This window comes from Equus asinus, chromosome 14 (assembly GCF_041296235.1).
Source record: "Equus asinus isolate D_3611 breed Donkey chromosome 14, EquAss-T2T_v2, whole genome shotgun sequence".
In the NCBI taxonomy this organism is placed as follows: Eukaryota; Metazoa; Chordata; class Mammalia; order Perissodactyla; family Equidae; genus Equus; species Equus asinus.
The window spans coordinates 45349822-45370093 of NC_091803.1; the positions used below are offsets into that span (position 1 = coordinate 45349822).

Genomic DNA, 20272 nt, shown 5'->3' on the forward strand with positions numbered 1-20272 from the left:
GTTGTAAATGTTGCCCGTGTCTAGCTGCTCTGTCTGTTCTCATGTGGGGATTCAGGAAGGCTCAAAACAGCGTTGCCACCACCTTCCCAGAATCCCCTAGAGCGACCCCCTGATTTAAGACGTGAGTCACTTACCTCGCAGAACCCACCCGTGGCCTCCCTTCTTCGCACTTAGACTCAAATCCTCCTTCCTTATGTGGCCCACACGGCCCTGCATGCCCTGCCCCGGCCTTTCTCTCTGGTGTAGTTCCTTCTGCTCTCCCTGCACCGCAACCTCTGGGCTTCTCTCTCTTCCCTGAACTCACCAACCACAGTGCTGCCTCAGGGCCTTTGCACTCGCTCTGCCAGGAATGCTCTCTCCCCAGACCCCCACATGCCTCCTTTTCACCCAGATCTCAGGTCACCTCCTCAAAGAGGCTGCCCCTGACCAATCTATCCGAAGTAGACGTCCAGTCTCCTATTACCATGGGGTCCTTTTTATTTTCTTCCTAACACTGCATAGCTGTGACATTCCCTTCTTTGTTTATCATGGTTTGTATCCTCTACTGGAACGTCAGTTCTGTGAGGGCAGCAAATGAGTTCATCTTGTCACAGCTGAACCCCCAGCACCCATAGTAGATGCTCAGGAAAAATGAGTGGATGAATGTGTGAACAAATGATGCTAACGACACTCAGAGACCTGAACCCCCCCCGAGCTCTGTGAGGTCAGACAGCCAGAAGCCCCCTGCTCCGCCCCCCGGCTCGGGCCATCGCGTGTCATGGGTGCCGTTCACAGCAGCCCAGGCTTGGAGAACACGTTCCAGGACCGCGTGTCCCAGGAAGCAGTTGCCCGCAAACCGAGCGAGGCGTCATCCACCTGCTTTGGGAGCAACCAGACACTCCAAAGGCCGAGACTTCCCAACCCCAAACGTCAGGTTGAACTGAGGAAGGCCCCACATGCTGAGATTTTCACATAAAGCTCACGATGCCAGAGAATTGTGATTTTTTTTTGTTAGTAATTATAGATTCACAGGAAGCTGCAGAAATAGTGAGAGAGGTCCTGTGGGTCCTTTCTCCAGTTTCCCCAGTGGGAACATCCCACATGAGTCGTGCAGCATCCAACCAGAATGTTGATGTTGGCACCATGTGTGTAGCTCCACATCACTTGTCAACCATGTGCATCTGCTCAGACACCACGGCGGTCAGGATACAAAGCTGTTCCCTCGCCACAAAGACCTCCTTCATGCCACCCGTGATAGTCACACCCACCCCCTGTCCCCACCGTCCCTAACCCCAGTAACCACCGATCTGTTCTCCATCTCCACAATTCCGTCCTGTTGAGGATGTTAGATAAATGGAATCACACAGCATGTGACCCTCTGAGATTGGCTTTTTTCGCTCAGCATTGTGCCCCTGAAATCCGTCCAGGTTGGTGCACGCACCGGTGGTGTGTTCCTTTTCATTGCTGCGTAGCATTCTGTGGCATCGATGGACCAGAGTTTGTTTAGCCATCCACCTGTTGTGATTTTTTTTTAATGCCAGCTGCTTGTGTCCTGGTAGCTGGATTAATTCTCTCTCTTTGTCTCGGTCCAGCCTTCCGGGGACTCGGTCACACTCTCTGAGAGCACGGCCATCATCTCCCATGGCACCACGGGCCTGGTCACTTGGAACGCCGCCCTCTACCTCGCGGAGTGGGCCCTCGAACACCCAGCAGCCTTCACTCACAGGTGACCTGGGGTCACGGGGCAGGCGCCGCGGCAGGTTGGCCCCTGCACAGTCATGGACATGGGTCCCCTTCTCCCACCCAGGACTGTCCTGGAGCTCGGCAGTGGAGCTGGCCTCACGGGCCTGGCCATTTGCAAGATGTGCCGACCCAGAGCATACGTCTTCAGCGACTGTCACAGCCGTGTCCTCGAGCAGCTTCGGGGGAACGTCCTTCTCAACGGCCTCTCATTGGAGCCAGATGTGACCACTCCTGTGCAGCACCCAAGACACGACACCCACGACCCAGAGAGCCCCAGGGTGACGGTGGCCTGGTTGGACTGGGATATCGTGACGGTCCCTCAGCTCGCTGCCTTCCAGCCGGACATCGTCATCGCTGCAGGTACTGCCCAGCCCAGGCCGCTGGAGCAAGCGGCTGCACCCAGCTCTCAGCTCAGGGGAGGGGACACTGGAGGCTGCGCGGTGGGGCATTGATGGGACTCAGGAAGGGTTGTGTGGGCCTCCAGGGCGACATCAAAGTACACAGCGTGCCTCTTGGGTGCCCTCAAGCCACAGCCCTCCCGTTTGAGACCATGGCCACATGTCCTTCCATTATAATGGTTCCATCATCAAAGGACCCTGGCTCGTCCCAGCAAGGCTGGGGTGAACAGAGCAGGTCCCTGGGCACCAGACCAGTCTGACCAACCTTGGCCGGCTACAGCCCAGTAGACAGACTTGCATGTCCGTCTCCAGGAGCCTGAGGGAGGCATCTCGGTTGGCATCCAGAACCAAAACGAAGTGTCCAGAGCAACCCCGCGAAGCCAGCGAGCCGAGCCAGCCCCACCTCCAGCCCGACCCTGTCTTCCGACGTGGGGCGGAAGTGGCCAAGGCAGCCTGTCTCCCCAGGGCCACGAAGAACAGCCCGCTTCTTCTGGGCGATGTCGGATTCCTTTGTGTGTCACGACACCCAGCCCTGGCCAGGCTGCAGTGTGGCCGAGTCGAGGAATGCGCTCCGAGTGTCCCCACCCCTGTCAGTGCTTATTTCCGGCTGCTACATGCACATCCGTGTTGTCACTACGTGTCCCCAAGGCCCAGAGCTCGGCCTGTGCATCTCTATCCTAGGGTCATGCCCTGGCCTCTTTCAGAGGTGACCCCCACCTCGGGGAGGGGACCACCCAGTTCTGGTGCAAGGACAGGGTCCTTGAGAGAAGGATGTTTGACGTGGCCACCAACAGGCCCCTCGTCCTCCGCCGAGCTCACTTGGTCCCCTACGTGGCTGACGGTGCTGTGCCTCTGCTCCTGCGTCACCGTCTGAAGGCAGAGCCGGGGCAGCGCACCCCACGGTGACGTCTGGCCCTGCAAGCCCAGCTGACGGGCAGGAGCGAGCTTGTCCCCCGCAGTGCAGCTAACAAAGTGGCAGGCCACCAGAATAAGAGGACCAAGGCAGGCACTCAGGGTTGGCTTCGTTAAGCGTCCTCTGAAAAGCCAGCCTTCTAAGTAGCCAGCCCTCGGGGTCCAGTGGTTAAGATTCTGGGCTCTCACAGCCACGGCCCAGGTTCGTTTCCTGGTCAGGGAACCACACACCCGTCTGTCGGTTGTCACACTGTGGTGGCTGCATGTTGCTGTGATGCTGAAAGCTGTGCCACCGGTATGTCAAATACCATCAGGGTCCCCCATGGTGGACAGGTTCCAGTGGAGCTTCCAGACTAAGGCAGACTAGGAAGAAGGACCTGGCCACCCACTTCTGAAAAAGTTGTCTGTGAAAACCCTGTGAAGAGCAGCAGAGCGTTGTCTGACATAGGACCGGCAGGTGAGGACAGCACAGAAAGACCGGGCAGCGTTCCGCTGCTGTGCACAGGGGCGCTGGGAGTCAGAATCCGCTCAAGGGCACCAACAGTGAAATAGGCCATAGGCAAGGAGTTGATATTTTTTCTCTTGGAATACCAACGAACCCTGGATAGTTTTATGTTTCAGCAGCTTTTCTTCTCTCCTAAGGCTTTTCCTTTTTCCCCTGAGCGATTTTCTCCCTGTCTCATAGAACTGTGGCCATCCAGGCCTCACCCTGCTGCCGAGGTCAGCACAGCCCGGCACCCACCCTCCTGGGCCCTGCATCCCACAGGGCGCCCCTTGCAGTAACTGGGCTTTCTCGTCGCAGATGTGCTGTACAGCCCAGAAACAGCCCTCTCCCTGGCCGGCGTCCTGCGGAGGCTCTCTGCGTGCCGCGAGGACCAGCAGGCGCTGGAGGCCTACGTCGCCTTCACCGTCCGCAACCCGGAGACGTGCCAGCTGTTCACCGCCGAGCTAGGTGAGCCCTGGGCCCTGGGAGGGGCTGCTGTCTCCCAGAGGTCGCCCAGGCCTGCAGGGCCACTATGCTGGCCCCACGCAGGAGTCCAGTGAGGCAGAAATCAGGAAAGTGAAAGAATGGGGCCCTGGAGACCAAGCCAGAAGCCCAGACCGCACAATGAGCTAGGCCGAGGCCCCTGACGCGGGAGGTCAGCGGAGGAGCAGGGCCGCGAGCGGGCGCTCTGCGGGGAGGAAGGCAGTGATCCCAAAGGTCTGGGACCAGCGGCCCCACTCTGTTTAGAACAGGTTTCGAGAGCCTGAAGGCCTTGGTTTCCTTGTCTGTACAGTGGAGGGGACGGCCAGTGGTGTCAGGATGACAAGGCTTTGGGCGCACACTGTGCAGGTGGATCCCCCACCCACCCTGGTGGAGCTGGGCCCTCGCTCACCTCCGTGTCCTCATCCTTACAGTGGAAACGCCCACCTCAGAGGTGGAACAGGGCCTGGCTCACAGGGAGCACGCGGAGAAATGGTAGCTGCTGCTGTTACGAGATTAAGCACCCAGTAAATGGAGGAAGAGCGAGGGATGACGTTAGAGAAGGGAGCGTGTGCCGTTTACAGCCCTGGATTGGCACCGCTGCGGGCCAGGCGCTGTCCTCAGACCTGACACGAGTCAGCCCCCAGACTGGGGAGGGGCGCTGCCATCCTCCGTCTCACCCACGGAGACGCGGGGCACAGGGAGGCTGAGTGACTGCCCGAGCTCCCCAGACTAGAGCCAGCAGCACCCGTGCTCCCCACCCACCACGCCCCCCATAACTGCTGACCACCAACCTCACTGCCCGCCAGGGCCAGGCCCGCCCAGGGGTCCACATGCGGCCCGGCGGCCATGCGGGACCCTGTGTCTGCCCCGACCTCCCTCCCAAGCACACCCCTCCCGAGCCCCCTTTGCTCACACAGACGACCCACACGCCCCTCCACAGGGGCCCGTGTCCCACGGATGGAACACTGTGCAGCCTCGAAAAAGGAGCACGCCCTTCCCCAGATGCTCATGTGAAAACATATCCACAACATATTCTAAGGGAAGAAAGCAAAGTGCCAGACAGCATATACGGCATAAGCCCATTTTTATTCTAAAAACTCATCTTCATACTGAAATACGTATGGGGGGAATCTGGAAGAATATACACCAGTTAACTGTTATTACACTTGGATGGCAGGATTGTGACACTTTTATGTCTAATTTTTTTGGTAAATACTAATTTTTCATTCATAAAAAATGGTGATGACAAGATGATCCCCACCAGGGCTCTTCGCACACCATTGCTCACACAGCACACAGGAGCCCTTCTGACACAGGTCCCAGGTGGATGCAGGTTGAGTCTCGGGCCCCCCCCCCAGCTGTGCCGGTGACAGGCAGAGGACAGGCGCAGAGAGCGACAGGGCACCCAGACGGGCCGTGACCTTCCAGGGCTGGGCCCGGCCTGGTGGGCGGAGGCAGCAAATCTGGCTGCTGTGAGCTGTTGAATGACTCCTGGTCCCGCCCCCGGAGTCCGAGTCGAGGGGTGTGGGGGGGGCCTGGAAATGTGTGGTTTGTACGCCCCCCAGCCTGTCCTGCAGCCCTGCGTGGATGGGGTGGCACCTGTCCCCAGACCCCGCCATCTTGAGACTCGAATGCTCCGTTTGCAGGCCGGGCCGGGATCCAGTGGGAGACAGAGCCCTGTCACGACCAGAAGCTGTTTCCCTATGACGAGCAGTCGGAGACGGCAATCCTGAAACTGACGCTGTAGGGCTGCAGACGTTTTTGGAGATTCATGTGAACGTCAAATCACTACCGGAAAGAATTTACACATGGGAAAGCTGAGGAACCTTTCATTGGACTTGAACGCTCGAACAACGTCAAAGCCCGAGACAGGAAGCACAAACCGTGTTCTCATAAAGCATGAACCCTGCACGCGTGTAGCGCCCCTTCTGTCAGAGGTCCTGGTGCTCAAGCAAGAAAATCAGAAACGAAAACTCAGGCTCAGAGAGAAACATTTCATTTGTGCAAATAGAAACACATCGGGTATGTTTTCCCCCCAATCTGGACACGCATCCCTCACGAAGCCGAGCCCGCTGTCCTCGTGGAGCATCATCTGCTCACAGTGCAGCGGGCTGCGGGGCCTGTTCTCAAGGCAGGAATGAGAATACGGGGGCCGAGACAGGGCAGATGCTGGAAAGGCAGACAGACACCAGGACACAAAAACAGACTAAAAGATGTTGAAGACGCCGCAAGCAAACAACAGAACAGGAATACGCTGGGGAGGGAAGACAGAGTCACAGACAGAAGGAGAGAGGGAAGTGATGCAGAGACGACACCAGGCTGGACCAGCTTCCTGGGCCACAAACTCCTGGTTGTTATAAAAATAACTTCATTCCACAGGCGGCGCCCACGGCTGTCCTTCCCACTGCCGGCCGCTGGGAGGCGCCGCTCTGCAGAGTTTGCAGAGGGACTGGGGCAGCAGGAGGGAAGTGGGCCAGGCTCCCAGGTTGGAAGGAGGGGGTGGTGTCAACGTGAGGGTCTCTCCCCTCACGACGTCCAGCACGAGGACATGCTCAGGGGCTTCAGCCCAAGGGGTCATGTGTCCATAAGCAAAGGGAGCACCGTCTGCTTCCAGCTCTCATCCCAGCGAAGCTGCTCTGACTCACGCAGGTTCACCCGGAACTGGCTCAGCTTGCCCGCAGGATCCGGAAACTCAGACAAAAGCATCTAGAAGGAAAGTAAGACAGAACTTACCTCATCTCCACTTCCCACCCTGATGCCAGGTCCCACCCAGGAGCTGTCGCCCTCCCTCCCAGCAGCCTGGATCCCTGCCCACCCCCCCAAACACGGGAGGGAGGCCAGGGATTCTGCTGAAACCCTCCCGTCACCACACTCTGAGGACAGCAGCCATGTCCTCCAGCCTCCGGCGGGCCTCCCCGCTCTGGCCCAGCCTCCACGGCAGGCCTGGCTAACTGCCGTCCTCAAACACAGCTCTGAGCCTGGTACCCTCCACCCAGCAAGCCCTGCCCTCAGCGGGCAGAGGAGACCCCGCAGGCCCGCACCACGCTCCACCTCCTACGCTGCTGCTCCTTGACAGCGCAGCCAAGCTGTGGTGGCCACCATCCACACCACCCGCCCACCGTGCCCTGTGGCAGCTGTTCTGGTCCCTCTGCTCTACTGTTCCTTCCACCAATGGCACCCACCCCTCAGCCTCTGCCCGGCACCATCCGACCCACGTGCTGGGAAGCGGGCAACATCCGTGCTCTTTCCAGCTTTGCTAAACTAAGTCACGTGCCTGCGAACTACGGCCCAGCGTGGCCCAGAGTGGCCTCCGCCTGTCTTTAAATAAAGCTTCATTGGAACGCAGCCCCACCCTTCCATTCACAGATCGTGTGTGGCTGCTTTCACGTCACAACAGAGTTGAGTAGTTCTGACAAAGACTATGGCAAAGCCTCAAAGATTTTCTGTTTGGCCCTTTCCAGAAAGTTTGCCGCCTTTGGTCTCAATTGTCAAGAGTGATGATGCGCTACTTTCTGTAACAAGAAATAAGGAGCCCTTGAAGACCCCCACCCATCCCGAGAGGCTGATCCAGGAGGCTCCCTTCTCTCCTCACTCCCCCTCCTCAGACCCGATCGCTCCCTGAACGCACACACGGTCTGCCTGGCTCTAGCGTCAGTGTGGTGTGAGCTCCAGGAGCCCAGAGGGCAGCCAGGGTGCGCCCTAACTCCTCGGGGGCGCTGACACCCAGCCTCTGAGACTACCGCTCCCTCCCTCCCTCGGCTTTTCATCCAGACCCAGCACAGGCCCGCGGCTACAGGAACAAGGAATCCGGGAGCCAGCTCGGTGCGAGCCTGCAAATCCTCCCAGCCCTGGTGTGGGGGCGGCCGTGCCCACCTGCAGCTGAACTGCCAGCTCCTCTGAGTCCTCGAAGACCAGGCCGTTCTCCTCGTGCTTCACAAGCTCGTGTAAGCTACAGAGAGAACAGAGGGAGGCCTGAGAACTGCCTGGAGGAGACACCAGCCGTGCCGCCCACAGGGCCCCTGCCCCACCCTCAGGCTAAGCTGGGGTCAGGAGCAGTCAGTCTGGTTTCACTGAGTCTGTTCTAAGATCTGGCGTCTAAGCAGGAAAAAGACCTGCAAGGACACACATTAAAAATTCAGGCCGATTCGGGGAAGGAGGGACAATCAAGGGGATTTGGGCCTTTTCTGCTCACTGCTTTTTTCGGTGAGAGTGTGCTCAATGAGTTCTGCGTTCTTCCTCACTTCCACAGCAGAGGAAAAAAGGCAGCCTCCCTGGAGGCGGCTTCGGCACAGTGAGGGGGATTCTTCTGGATAAGCAGGGCATTGACCCCAGCCTGTGCGAGAGCTGGGGGCCTAACATCCTGTTTCCCATTCAGCGACTGACTCCCCCGCCTCCCGCCGTGCAGACTACCGCTTCCAGAAGCTCTTTCAGCACTGCCCTCTCCAAACGCCCATCTTTGCCAGGAAGAGTGGAGACAGAGAATTACACTCATTTAACTGATCTGAATCCAACTAGATGAGCTCAGACAAAAGGGACACAGAAAGAGAACTAAAACCACGTACACCGTGCGGGCAGTTCCAGCCACGTGTTCTCCCGGGAGCACAAGCCCCTGGGAGAGCATTTAACACACGTGTTTTTTACTCCACATGAGCACTAAGTGGGGCCAGCTCCTCCGTGGGGCCCTCCCGCAGGAACCCCGCCATGCTGCGAGGCCGGGGAGGCAGCACCTTTCTGGGGCGTTCCCCGGGGAATCCTGACAGCACAGCGCCCCCCCAGCTGCTGACTTGAGAACCGAACTTGGGAAGATTGGGTTTCCGCTCCTACCAGGGAAAGTTCACGGCACACACGGGCAGGCAGCACCCGAACATGTCCACCACCTTCATGGGCAGGTCCAGGCCGCTGGAGGACTTGTGGAGGCACACGCCCAGGTCCGCGGAGCCTGCAAACACGAACCCCAGAGGACTGTGGACCGCCGCCCGCTGTGGAGTGGAAAGTGGGTAACAACACCCCCAACCCCACATACAACGGGCCGGAGTCGGCTGAGCAGCCTGGCGCGGGGCGGGGACACAGCACTGCTTCCCTAGCCACTCCAGGCCGCTCGCCCCCTCCGAAGGCACCTGCCTGTCACTACTACTTTTCTTTAAACTGACTCCCTTTTTCTACTTCACCACAATTTATTTTAAAAGAACCCATAGCAATTATTGCTTAATGGGTTCAGAGTTTCTGCTTGGGGTGATGAAACTGTTTTGCAAATAGACAGTGGCGACGATTGCTCAACACAGTGAGTGTAATTAATGCCACTGAGTTGTAGATACACTTAAAAATGGTTAAAATGGCAAATTTTGTTATTTATATTTTATCACAATAATCAGAAAAAGAACTCCACAGACACAACAGCTGTCGCTGTGAAAAGACCGCCAGACAGACAACTTGCCGTCCCTAAGCACAGGCTGGGAGCTCCTGCCACGGCCTCCGCCCGTGCTCTCTGGCGGGAGGACGCGGAGGCCCAAGGCTCACCTGCACCAGGCCGACACTGCCTCCCCGAGTAATGCCGACGGAGGAGATGACGGGAGTGGCAGAGTGGGGGACTGGTGGGCCCCAACTCCAGCCCAGGCCCAGCCCTTCTGCTGGGAACAGAAGAGTAGGACTGAATGGAGGTGTGGAAGCTGGGAGGACGCACCCCCTTGGAATCCCTGGGAACAGAGCCCCAGGCCAGGCAGGGAGGAGCTGGCACACCGGGAAAGGGCTTCCTCTGGAGGTCAGCCCAGAGCTCCTCTGACAGGTTCCTGGAGCCGGCGTCTCCTGCCCTAGGTGGCCCTGGAGCAGGGCCCAACCCAGCCTGAGGCTGTGTGTGTGTATGTGTGTGTGTGTGTGTGTGTGTGGCCCTTGAGCTGAAAACGGCTTTTAACTGTCAAAGGGTTGTAAAAACAAAGACTACATGACAGGCTGGTAAAATATTTCCTCTCTGGCCCTTTTCAGAAAAACTCTGCCCCCCTTTAAACCTCAGGCCTCTCCCCGCAGGCCCCCTGCCGGCGCCCTCACCTAGAAGCAGGGGGTAGTCCTCGGCCTCCAGCCACGGGGTGCAGACCTGGATGTGCTGGAAACGCTTCTGGGTGAGGAGGCGGCTGTAATGCTCCTTCAGAGGCCCTTTGCCTTGCAGAGAAATTCAGTCACCGCACGGCCCATCTGCGGCCCCAGGCCTGGGGAGCCCCTGCGAGGGCGTGCGCAGCAGGCGACCCCGCAGAGGCACGGACCCTGACCGCTGAGCCCACAGCCTTCCCCCGGCCACCCGCACCGCGGGTCTCAGGCTGGACAGGCGGCCGGGCACCCGAGTGTCGACCCCCCTCACACACACACCCCTGTGCCCCACCAGGAGCCCAGGTGGCACGGTGTGTATGGTGGGCTCCTGCCCCCCCACCCTGGGAGCCCAGGAGCCAGGAGGGGGGGAGTGCAGAAGGTGGGCAGCGGGCCCAGGCCCACGTGCCTCCAGCCTCAGCTCTTCTGCTTCCCTCCCTCCACTGGGCTCCCTGGGAGCAACTTTACATTGAACAGCGGACTCTTGTCTGAAAAAGGGAGCCAGGGAACCACTGCGGAAGTGGGAAGCTCAGGATCTCTGCTCTCATGCTCCCCAAGATTCAAATCTAGACTCTGTGCCCTGCCCTGAGGCCTCCCTGAGCCTGTTTCCCCCTCTGTCAAGCTGGGGTAGGAAACCCTCCATCAGAGAGTTGTAGTGAAATCAAGGAGACCAGGAACATCACGTGCTGAGGTGGGGAAGGCACCCAATGAAGGCAGGTGCCCTCCTCCCTTCACTGCCCCCATTTATCCGGGAACGTGGGTAGTCCCAGGCGGTACCTGTTATCACACAGACCAGAGAAGGAAGGCTCTCTCCATCCAGGATCAGCTGTTCAAACTCTGTGTTTAAAAAAATAAATAAATGAGAACCAGGATCATCTAGTCAGCTGTGTGAGGGGGTGAGGGAGGGGTGGGGGAGGAGGAGGAGGGGTGCTGGGGGAGGTTGGAGTGGAGGGAGAAGGAGGGGTGAGGGAGGGGTGGGGGAGGAGGAGGGGTGCTGGGGGAGGTTGGAGTGGAGGGAGAAGGAGGGGTGAGGGAGGGGTGGGGGAGGAGGAGGAGGGGTGCTGGGGGAGGTTGGAGTGGAGGGAGGAGGAGGGGTGAGGGTGGGGTGGAGGAGATTGGAATGGGGGGAGGAGGGGTGAGGGAGGTTGGAGTGGAGGAGGAGTGAGGGAGGGCTCGGGGAGGTTGGAGGGGGAGGTTGGGGGAGGGGAGGGGGGGAGGGGCACCATCCCAACCACAAGGTCTGGCTCCTGGAGGCGGCACTTCAGATCTAGGGCCTGGTCACTCAGTGACCCAAATGGGGACTCAGAGCCACCACCTCCACCACCCGTGCCCTCAGGCTGGCCCACCCGGTGGCCCCGGGGGCAGGAGCATGGTGCAGAGGACGCCAAGCAAGGCCCGAGCACCTGGCAGCTCAAGCGCCCCACAAGCCCAGCTCCTGCTGACAGCCACACACCTACTTTCTAAGGCTGCCAGCAAGATGGAGAAGTCTTCATCCTCTACAAGAAAAGAGAACAGTGTCATGGCCGTTTTCTAGATGTTTCTCCTCCCAGCTCAACGCCGTCCCCTCTCTCATAGGGGCCCCAGTGTCTCCAAAGACATCGGGGGGGGACACAGGCTCAGCCAGGTGCCTAGACAAGCCCCAGGGGACGGGAGGGTGCCGAGACCTGTCCAGCTCGTGCTGCTGACCAGCAGGGCCGGCCGCCCGTGCAGATGCATCACCGTCCCGCTCCGAGGGTCCTGCTCTGTGAAGGCCGACCTCTCTGTGGCCGGGTCCAAGGGTCCTGGGCTGAAGGAGTAGAAACGGGGCCTGAGAGATGGCCTAGCACAGGCCCGCAGCCCCAGGACGGCCGTCTCCTGCCACACAGGCTGCAGGTTCCCAAAGGTCGGGATTCGGCCACATCAGAGCCAACAGGCCGACCCCCGCGCCCGAGGCTGGAGCACAGGAACACAGACACGCGCCTGGCTCTCCTTCTTTATCAGTATTCATCTGTTGCCAGGCGCTGAGGTCACAGCAGCAGACAAGCCCGACTCAGCTTGCCTTCTCAGGGCAGACTGCTCTTGTCATTACCTCCACTTAGGAGGAGGATGGTGCTGCCCTCCCGCTGGCTCCTGGGTCACTGGGAGGAGAGGATGCCCGGGTGGGAAGAGCTCACACAGGGCCTGCCCTCAGCCCCATGAGACGCCCCAGAGAACATGGAGGCCCACAGCCCCGACGCGGGGCAGGAACCCGCTGCAAAGGGGCCACAGCCCAGCGCAAGGCAAACATCTCCTTACAGAGGCAGAGAGCAAACACTCGGAGCCACGGGCCTCTGCTAAACAGCGCAGCTCTGCTGCCGTAGCAGCCATGGAGCGCGCGAAAATGAATGGATGTGCAGTGACCCAATAAAGCTTCATTTACAAAGACAGGCCCAGGGCTGCAGCCAGAGTCTGCCAAGCCCTGGATTAGGGGGTTCCCAGGTCTGCAGCATGCATACAGGGGAGAGGCCGGGACAGCAGGGAGGAGGGGAGGGGGAGAGACCAGGATGGCAGGGAGGGGACAGGGGAGAGGCCGGGAGAGCAGGGACGAGACAGGGGAGAGGGGAGAGGCTGGGACAGCAGGGAGAGGACAGGGGAGAGGCTGGGACAGCAGGGAGGGGAAGAGAAGGCAGCTGAAGACCGAAGATCAGATGCCTACCGGGCCCTGAACGCAGAGTAGGTGCGGCCCAGCTTCATAAAGAGCTGGTGTTGCAGGTCCAAGGGCGTCTCTTTGAAGAAAGATGCTGGCTTGTCGTAGACAGTCACGGCTCTGCAATGAGATCATTGGGGGCTCTAGGGAGGCCCAGAGAAGGGCCTGAGGAATACAAGACCCCAGAGGACCCAGAAAAAAGAAGGGCACTTAGAGGATCCTGGTCTTAGAGAAGGCCAGTAGGAAGCTTTAGAAGGACCTGGGGAAGCACAGAGAGAGGTCCTAAGAGCAAAGCGCCTGTCCTGGCTGGCTGGGAAGGAAACTCCGGCCTCCCCCTCCCTCGGCTTCCCCAAACCAGCAGCCATCTCCCACGCCCCTGGCTATTTCTAGAGCCCTCGCCAACAGCACACAGCAGGCACTGCAGCTGGGACTGGCCATGCCAGGACCCCCCGCTCCCCTGGCCCTTACTTGATGCCCCAGTTCTCCGCCAGATCCTCCCGCATCGCGTTGGTCACACACAAGTTCAGGTGGGAGAGGCGCCCGCAGAGCTTCTCGTACCTGAAAAGACACAGCACGGGTCAGCCCAGAGCCCACCACCACTGCCACCGGGTGTCACTGGACACCCCCTGATACAGAAGAGGCTGCAGAGCTGGGGTCTCCCAACTCAAGTCACTGGCACCTTCCTGGTGTCTACGCTTAGTCCACCTGTGCTATCATTTCCTTCACACCCTTCTTTAATTTGTGTCACTTTTCAGCTTAAATACATTACTTTAAAAGGAAAGCATATATGACCACAGAAGGGAAAATCCAGTCTCTCTTGCCATAAAAGGAAGGAATGCAATGAAGGCCTCGTTCTTCAGTCTCAGCCACACTGCACCAGGGCCGCAGGGGCTCGCTCTCAAGGCCATCCAAGCGGAGGTTAGCAGATGTGAGAGAGGCCTCAGCGGCTGATTAGCTCCCAGCTGAGCCCGGAGCCCTGAGGACAGGGCAGGCTGAAAGAGACCTGCAGGGGAATGAGCGGCTCCAGGTTATTTTACGCTGTTGGCGTATCATGGCCTGTCCCCAGCGTTGGACAGCCTGGGAGTGAATTTGGGTCCTCACGCTTACTAGCTCTATGGTGAGCGGCACAAGGGCTCTCAGCCTTGGCTTCCTGGCTTGTAAAGAGGGGTAGTCAGGGGATAGCCTCCCTGGGGGCAGTGGAGACTGAAGGGATAAAGGGCTTGGCCTGAGGCCTGGCATGCAGCAAGCACTCAACGATTGCTGCCACTGTTACCACCAAGGATGTATGAGCCATCGGGAAAGGCCGCAGCCCACGGATTGAGGCTGCAGGTCCACACGGAGGCAGATGTTATACACTTGGGCTCAGAACATGACCGACTCCTGCTCCAGGCCCACCCGCTCCTACAGGGCCTTCCCTCCCTGTCTCCTCAGCGGCAGAACACTGTGGTCCGTGTCCCCATCCACCAGCAGCAGCCCCTGGTTTTAACTGGGGGATCTGATCTGGGTGGACCTGGGACCCCAGTTCTGCAGTGGAGCACTTCTCCCAAGCCTGAGACCCCAGGGTACAGCAGCCCCCCGTGTCAGTGCCAATCTCAGAGGCTCGCTCTCTCCACTGAGACCTGAGAAACGCCTCCAGGAGAGCGTCTGAAGCTGGAAGTCAGCCATTTCTCTGAACTTTCCAGTTTCATGGATCAGCAAATGCCGTCTTTTTCTTAGGCCTTTCTATCACTTGGAACCAGCGTGCGCCCAACTCTCCAGCCTTGCCCTTGCCCCCCAGAGCACCAGGAAAACCAGCTTCCCCGAGTCTCGGCACTCGCCCTTCTTCCTACCATGATTTGGGGATGGTGTGCACCCTCCTCCCAGACCCTCACCATTTGGCCAGCAGAACAAGGGGGTGGCTGGGGCCATGCACCAGACCCATAATGGAGTAGCCATAGTTGTGCCAGTCGATGACAAGCTTGCTCCCACAGAGGCAGCCCACAAACCAGCAGACGGCAATGGCGGGCAGGCCTGGAGGGTTCTGGGAAAGAGAGACGCGAATGAACAGGAGGGAACCCAGACCACGGTCAACAGTAAACTTAGTGAAAACAGTTGCGACGTACATTATCTTTACAGAGCTCTTGATAGTCAATTAAGCAGAAGAAAGACCCTCTTTCTCACCAAAAGAGGCATAAGAAGTCATAAAAGAAACAAAACTGATCAACCTGACAAGTCCAAGATCATCAGTAATCAAGGAGACGAAAAATGGAACAAGGAGGTGAATTTCTCACCTATCAGAATGCAAACTCTGAAACACCTGGCAACAGCCAGTGGTGGTAAGGAGGCGGCGGGAGAGGCAGCTCCCCAGGTGGGGATAAATGCACCCAGCCTTACTCTGGGACTCTCCAGGGGCACACCCCAAAAGTGCCTGAGCTCTGACCAAGAACGTCCACCCACGGGAATTTCTCCTAAGGAAGAAACTGCAAAAAAACCCATGTTCCCTGGTGCTCTTCACCACACTATTTGTAAAAGTGAAAAAGTCAAGAAGAATCTGAGTGTCCATTAAGATCAGACCAAATAAACGCACTGGGTACATCACATACCGGAACACAGTGCAGCCAATTAAAATGAGGGGCTTCTATCTGTTAAAAAGCAGTGCAAGGAAGAGTTCTGGGTGTGGTTCTGGGTCTAGGATTCCCCACCTCTAAAAGGTAGGTAATACCAGAACCTACTTCTTAGGATTGCTGTGAGGAAATAAATGAGTTAATACACGTAAAACACTGAGATAAGTGTAATAAGTAAAATGTGAGACGCCATCTATAACGACACAGAAAAACAGAATGGATGGGTACCATACATGGAATAGACACACACCATAAGCTCCTACTCACATTTTTAAAAGTTTATATATACACACACACAGAATATACAATTTATTTACCAATTTGTGCATTTTTTAAAGGCTGGAGAGTAAAGAAACCTTAACAGTGGTTCTCACAGAGGTAGGCGGGGGCCGACATATACCTGGAGAAAGATGTAGGCTGCTGGCTCCCTGCACATCAACCTCCATAGCAAGTGCACGGCCTGAAACACGACTTTGACGCCATACTGGAGAATGTGGGGCCCGACTGCAGGGCAAAAAACAGCTGTCACTACCAAAAGACCTCTTGGCAATTTACAGATTCCCCCCAATGCACCCACACACACACAGACTCAAAGGAATCGGGAGTTCATTGCATCGTACCTGTGAGTCTCTGAAGTTCTGTCAAACCCACAATCTGAATTCTGTCGCTCTGCAAGAGCTCTTCGTGGGGTTTGGAGTCTGAAAACAATGTCCCTTTTAAGGTACTGAACAGGCAGTCTAACTTAAAGTCAAGATGACCCCCAGCTCAGGTCGAATAGCAGAGAGTATTTTGAAAAATACGACTTTTCCAGACCTCTCTCTGTTCCTCAGCAGCAAGAACAGAGAATGAGGCCAGTTCTCGTCCAGATTCCACTGGATTGCCCACATAGCAAGGACCCGAATCTTACCCACTTTTATTTACTTCACACAATGCCTGGCACACAGTAGGCACTCAAACTGATCCAGATTCCCTGGATGGTGGAATTATCCCACCACACAGAGAGCCTAGGAAGTCCCACGCCTCTCCCTGAGTCACTCTGGCACAGCAGAGTCTAAACGGGGACCAGAGGCAAGCAGCGCTATTCCCGCGTTTCCCTGATCCGGGGTTGAGCTACCCTCTAGAGACGCACAGGAAACATCTCCTGCCTGCAGAGCTCTGCACTGAGGGTGAGGAATGGCGAGGAGGCAAGTTGCCGGCTCAGACACAGCCTGAGGACAGGAGCCCTAAGGAGATGTGGTTAGCAGCACTCGACCTGGAGTCACACGCGCCCAGGTTCCAGTCCGCCTTTCCACTTACTGGGAGGGTTAAGTGAGGCTATGCAATGAGTTCACGCAGCTTAGCACATCGCTGCCATATGGCAACCTGTTCCTAGAGACCCACCCAGCAGAGGCTGGGCAGAACCCTGGCAACAGCTGTCCAGACCAGACCAGGACGCAGCCAATCCCGGCGGGCTGCTCGAGGGAGGGGAGAGAAACGGCGCGCCCCTGCCTCGGCCCCCCTGGGGCGGTCAAAGCCGAGGCTTCAAGGCTGAGAGGGCAGCCTCCCTCCCTCCCTGCCCCCCGGGCACTCACTGCAGAACCCCAGGAGGGTCACGGAGAAGCCGCGTTTGGCCAACGACAGCGCATGGTACTGCATGCGGGGGCTGCGGCCCACGTCGCCCAGCACCACGACCGCCACGTGCCGGGCCGCCCGCCCCCGCCGCCAGCGCTTCCACGCGACGAGCAGAAGCAGCGGCAGGCAGAGCGAGAGTGCCGCCAGGGCCACGCAGGAGGCCGCCATCTTGGCGGACCGGCCGCAGTCACGTGACCGCACCCCCGCGGGCGGGGCGCACTGTGCGCAGCCGCAGACCGAACCTCCGAGGTGGGCGGAGAGAAGGGAGGCGGGGACGTGGTTCCCTAAGTGGGGGCCCGCGGGACCTCTGAGCAGCCCCTAGGGGTCAAGAATTCGTCGTATTAAGGTAAAGCTGTTACCATGCGGGCATCTAGGAACATTTTTTTTTCAAAGTTCTAAGATAACTTCAAAATACACTGAGATAACAATTTGGGTGAATTTCATAAGCATAATGTTGAGAAAAGAGGCCAGATGCCAGAGGGCACACTGGCTGGCTCCATTTATAAAATCAAAACTACTCTTTGCTGTTAAGTCAGGAGAGGGACCTGCCTTGGAGGGTCCGGGGGTGAGTGGGAGGGGGCCAGCGGGGAGCTGGAGGGGGTCGTGCATCATGTTCTGTTTCTTGATCCGTGTGCTGGTAACCGGGGTGTGTTCCATTTGGGAAAACCCGTCAAGCAGCAAACGTATTCATTTTTCGGGATGTATGTTGTATTTGAATAAAACATTTAAAAGAGAGAGAGAGAAGAGAAAAGGACAAAGAAGGAAGTAAAAACCATAATGATTCTAAGTGCCCATAGTAGGAAGGGATGGTTTCTCCACTGACCCGCCCATTTCACCTCCGAAGTAGGCACCTCGGAGTTTAATGTGTGTCCCTGTCACAGCCATTGACTTTGAAAGGGGTCACCCTGCTGAGAAACATTGAGGGCGTGTTGGTAAAGCCACTCCTACTGCCCCACCTTGAGAGCTGGCCCGGAATCTGCCTGGGGCCTGCCTCACCCGCTCACGCATTTGACGGAAAAGAGAAAGCAGCACTTCCTGCCTTGCTAAGAGCTTGGACAGGGCAGCACCCGCTGGGCAGGGCAGCCCTGTGTTGATGTGGTTCCCCAGCCACCCTACAGCCCAGCTCAGGTCTTGGCACATTTCTCATTGGCATCTCACAATAGCCCTATGACTCCCATTTTTACAGATAAGGACATTGAAGGTCACACCATTAGTGAGTATGTGGCAGAGGAAGAGCTTTGAACCTGAGCTGAAGATGGGAAGGAAGGACGGGTAAATATGTAGAGATGGAAGGGATGGGCAGACGCACACGGTGGGCAGCCTCGTTAATGCCCCAGCTCCCAGGGAGACCCCTGCCTTCACTGCATGTGCTGGGGGTGGGAGGCTGGAACACATGCTCTGCCCACTCGGTCCACCCTCTGTGGTGGGACAGGCTGGGGTCTGGAGACCTCAGCCTCATGAGTTCCCTGATCTTGATCAAGGAACTGTCGATCAAGTGGCTTTCCTGACCTGTAAGTTAAGGGAGGGGACTTCACGTCTCAGAGAGCCCCTCTTGCTCTGACGATCTGAGCAGATAAGGACTAGGCACCATAGTCAAGACAAGCCAAGAGTAAATGCCTGGCTTGGGAAGATGAAACCCTGATTGGAAAAGGAATGGGATCATTTTCCTGTGGAGACAGGAGCAAGATGTATCACCAGCCGGGGATGCTTCAGAGCTGGGCCAGCCCTGCTTGTCCTGGTTGCCCCGTTGGCCTTCATCACATGAAATTCAGTCCTTCCAGAGGGCGAGAGGGCATTGTTTTCCCTCCCAGAGACGGGAGACTGAACCCTGGCAGGATTCCTCGATGGTTAGATTGGACTCGGGCGCTGGAATCCCTGTGTCACCTCCTACTAGCTGTGGGACAGCGGGTCACAGTAAGTCACTTACTTCCTCAGAGCCAACGATTTTGTTTAGGGTATAAAAGGGGATAAGAAATAGTACCCTTTTCCGGGGTTGACACAGGATTAACAGAGTGATGATAGTGACAAGCTTCGCCTGGAACATTCGTTCTCAATGGCACACTCAAGGGGGCAAAAAGTGGTTGGTGGGGAGGAAAAAGAAGTTACTGTTTTTATGTATAAAGCACAGATCTAGACATAGCACACAAACAAATATACAGCATATCTACAGTATTAAAATGTCATGGGCATTCTGCACAGAACCTTGTGCATGAGGAGCCCTCGTACATCACTGGTGGGAATGTGAAATGGTGCAGCCACGGCAGGAGATTGTTTGGCGGTTCCTCGACAGGTTAAACACGGAATTACCTTGTGATCCAGCAGTTGCAGTCCTAGGTATCGACCCGAGAGAACCAAAGGCAGGTTTTCAAATAGAAACTTGTAAATGAATGTTTCTATCAGCATTGTTCCCAATAACCGAAGGGTGAAGACAACTCAGATGTCCATCAACTGATGAATGGATGGCATGAGATCCATCCGTACAGTGGAATACTATTCATCCATGAAAAAGAATGGAGTTCCGACACTTGCTACAACTTGGATGAACCTGCAAGACCTTATGCTTGGTGACAGAAGTCAGAGACAAAAGGCGACAGATTGTAGGATTCCCTTTATATGAAATGTCCAGAATGGGTAAATCCACAGAAACAGAAAGTAGGCTAGAGGAGGCCAGGGGCTTGGGTGGGGGAAGGGGGTGACTGCTGATGGATATGAGGTTTCTTTTTGGAGTGATGGAAATGAATGAATGAAATAAATAAATAATGAATGAACGAATGATAAAGAAAGAAATAAAAAGGCTACGAAACCTGACCTAGCGGCTGCCCACAAAGAGCATCAGATGCACATTTTGGTGGCGGTGTTTTTATTATTCTTACAGATCTGTGATATGTTAACTGAACCCTTGGGGGCAGGTGTGTTTCTGAATTCAGAATGTTCTGGATTTTGGAGAGGTCATATGGCACACGTACACAGAACAGTCCCAGCGTGTTTTGGAACACACCCAGGAAGCCAACATGAAAATTTCCACAGAGTGAGCAGAATTTCACACCAGGGGAGCCACGCCAGCGCTCTGGGTCCTCACTGTCCGGTACAGGAGTGCATGTGGCTGCGGGGCTCGTGAAGGGTGGCTCGCCCGAGCCGAAATGTGCCACGAGTGTGAAACACTGCCTGGGTTTCGAAGACTTCGTATGAGAAAACTGACATTAAAGAAAAAAATGTAGGAGCCGGCCCAGTGTCACAGCGGTTAAGTGCGCACGTTCCACTTCGGCGGCCCAGGGGTTCGCAGGTTCGGATGCAGACATGGCACTGCTTGGCAAGCCAT

The 20272-nt window shown here is 57.0% G+C and overlaps 2 protein-coding genes and 1 long non-coding RNA gene across 8 annotated transcripts in view; 2 read left to right on the top strand and 1 right to left on the bottom strand.

Annotated features, from left to right (window-relative positions):
- Positions 1–5828, top strand: part of EEF2KMT (eukaryotic elongation factor 2 lysine methyltransferase) — an 18105-nt gene extending 12277 nt beyond the window's left edge. For both annotated transcript variants that reach the window (XM_044746703.2, XM_044746704.2), the window contains 4 exons: positions 1572–1705; positions 1787–2082; positions 3835–3984; positions 5646–5828. In XM_044746703.2, the coding sequence (XP_044602638.2) occupies positions 1572–1705; positions 1787–2082; positions 3835–3984; positions 5646–5746 (681 nt within the window). In that variant the 3' untranslated portion in view covers positions 5747–5828. The remainder of the gene's footprint in view (positions 1–1571; positions 1706–1786; positions 2083–3834; positions 3985–5645) is intronic.
- Positions 5829–5979: 151 nt separating this feature from the next.
- ALG1 (ALG1 chitobiosyldiphosphodolichol beta-mannosyltransferase) lies at positions 5980–17190 on the bottom strand. 5 transcript variants are annotated; one of them, XM_044746701.2, is made up of 13 exons: positions 16914–17190; positions 15963–16040; positions 15743–15846; positions 14611–14759; positions 13208–13297; positions 12749–12859; positions 11739–11860; positions 11532–11570; positions 10852–10911; positions 10042–10152; positions 8824–8938; positions 7873–7948; positions 5980–6705 (listed from the first exon to the last, which is right to left on the bottom strand). In XM_044746701.2, exons 1-13 carry the CDS (start codon positions 17119–17121, stop codon positions 6574–6576), a joined length of 1395 nt encoding a protein of 464 aa, XP_044602636.1. In that variant the 5' UTR covers positions 17122–17190; the 3' UTR covers positions 5980–6573. The 5 variants fall into 5 exon arrangements, with proteins under 5 accessions (XP_044602636.1, XP_044602637.2, XP_070341102.1 ...); XM_044746702.2 differs by having other exon boundaries at positions 8824–8978; positions 16914–17170; XM_070485001.1 differs by lacking the exon at positions 5980–6705 and having other exon boundaries at positions 7699–7948; positions 16914–17170.
- Positions 17185–18869, top strand: LOC139040224 (uncharacterized). Its single transcript, XR_011494342.1, has 3 exons — positions 17185–17299; positions 18140–18225; positions 18765–18869. It is a non-coding gene; the product is annotated as an uncharacterized lncRNA (long non-coding RNA).
- The last annotated feature ends 1403 nt before the right edge of the window (positions 18870–20272 follow it).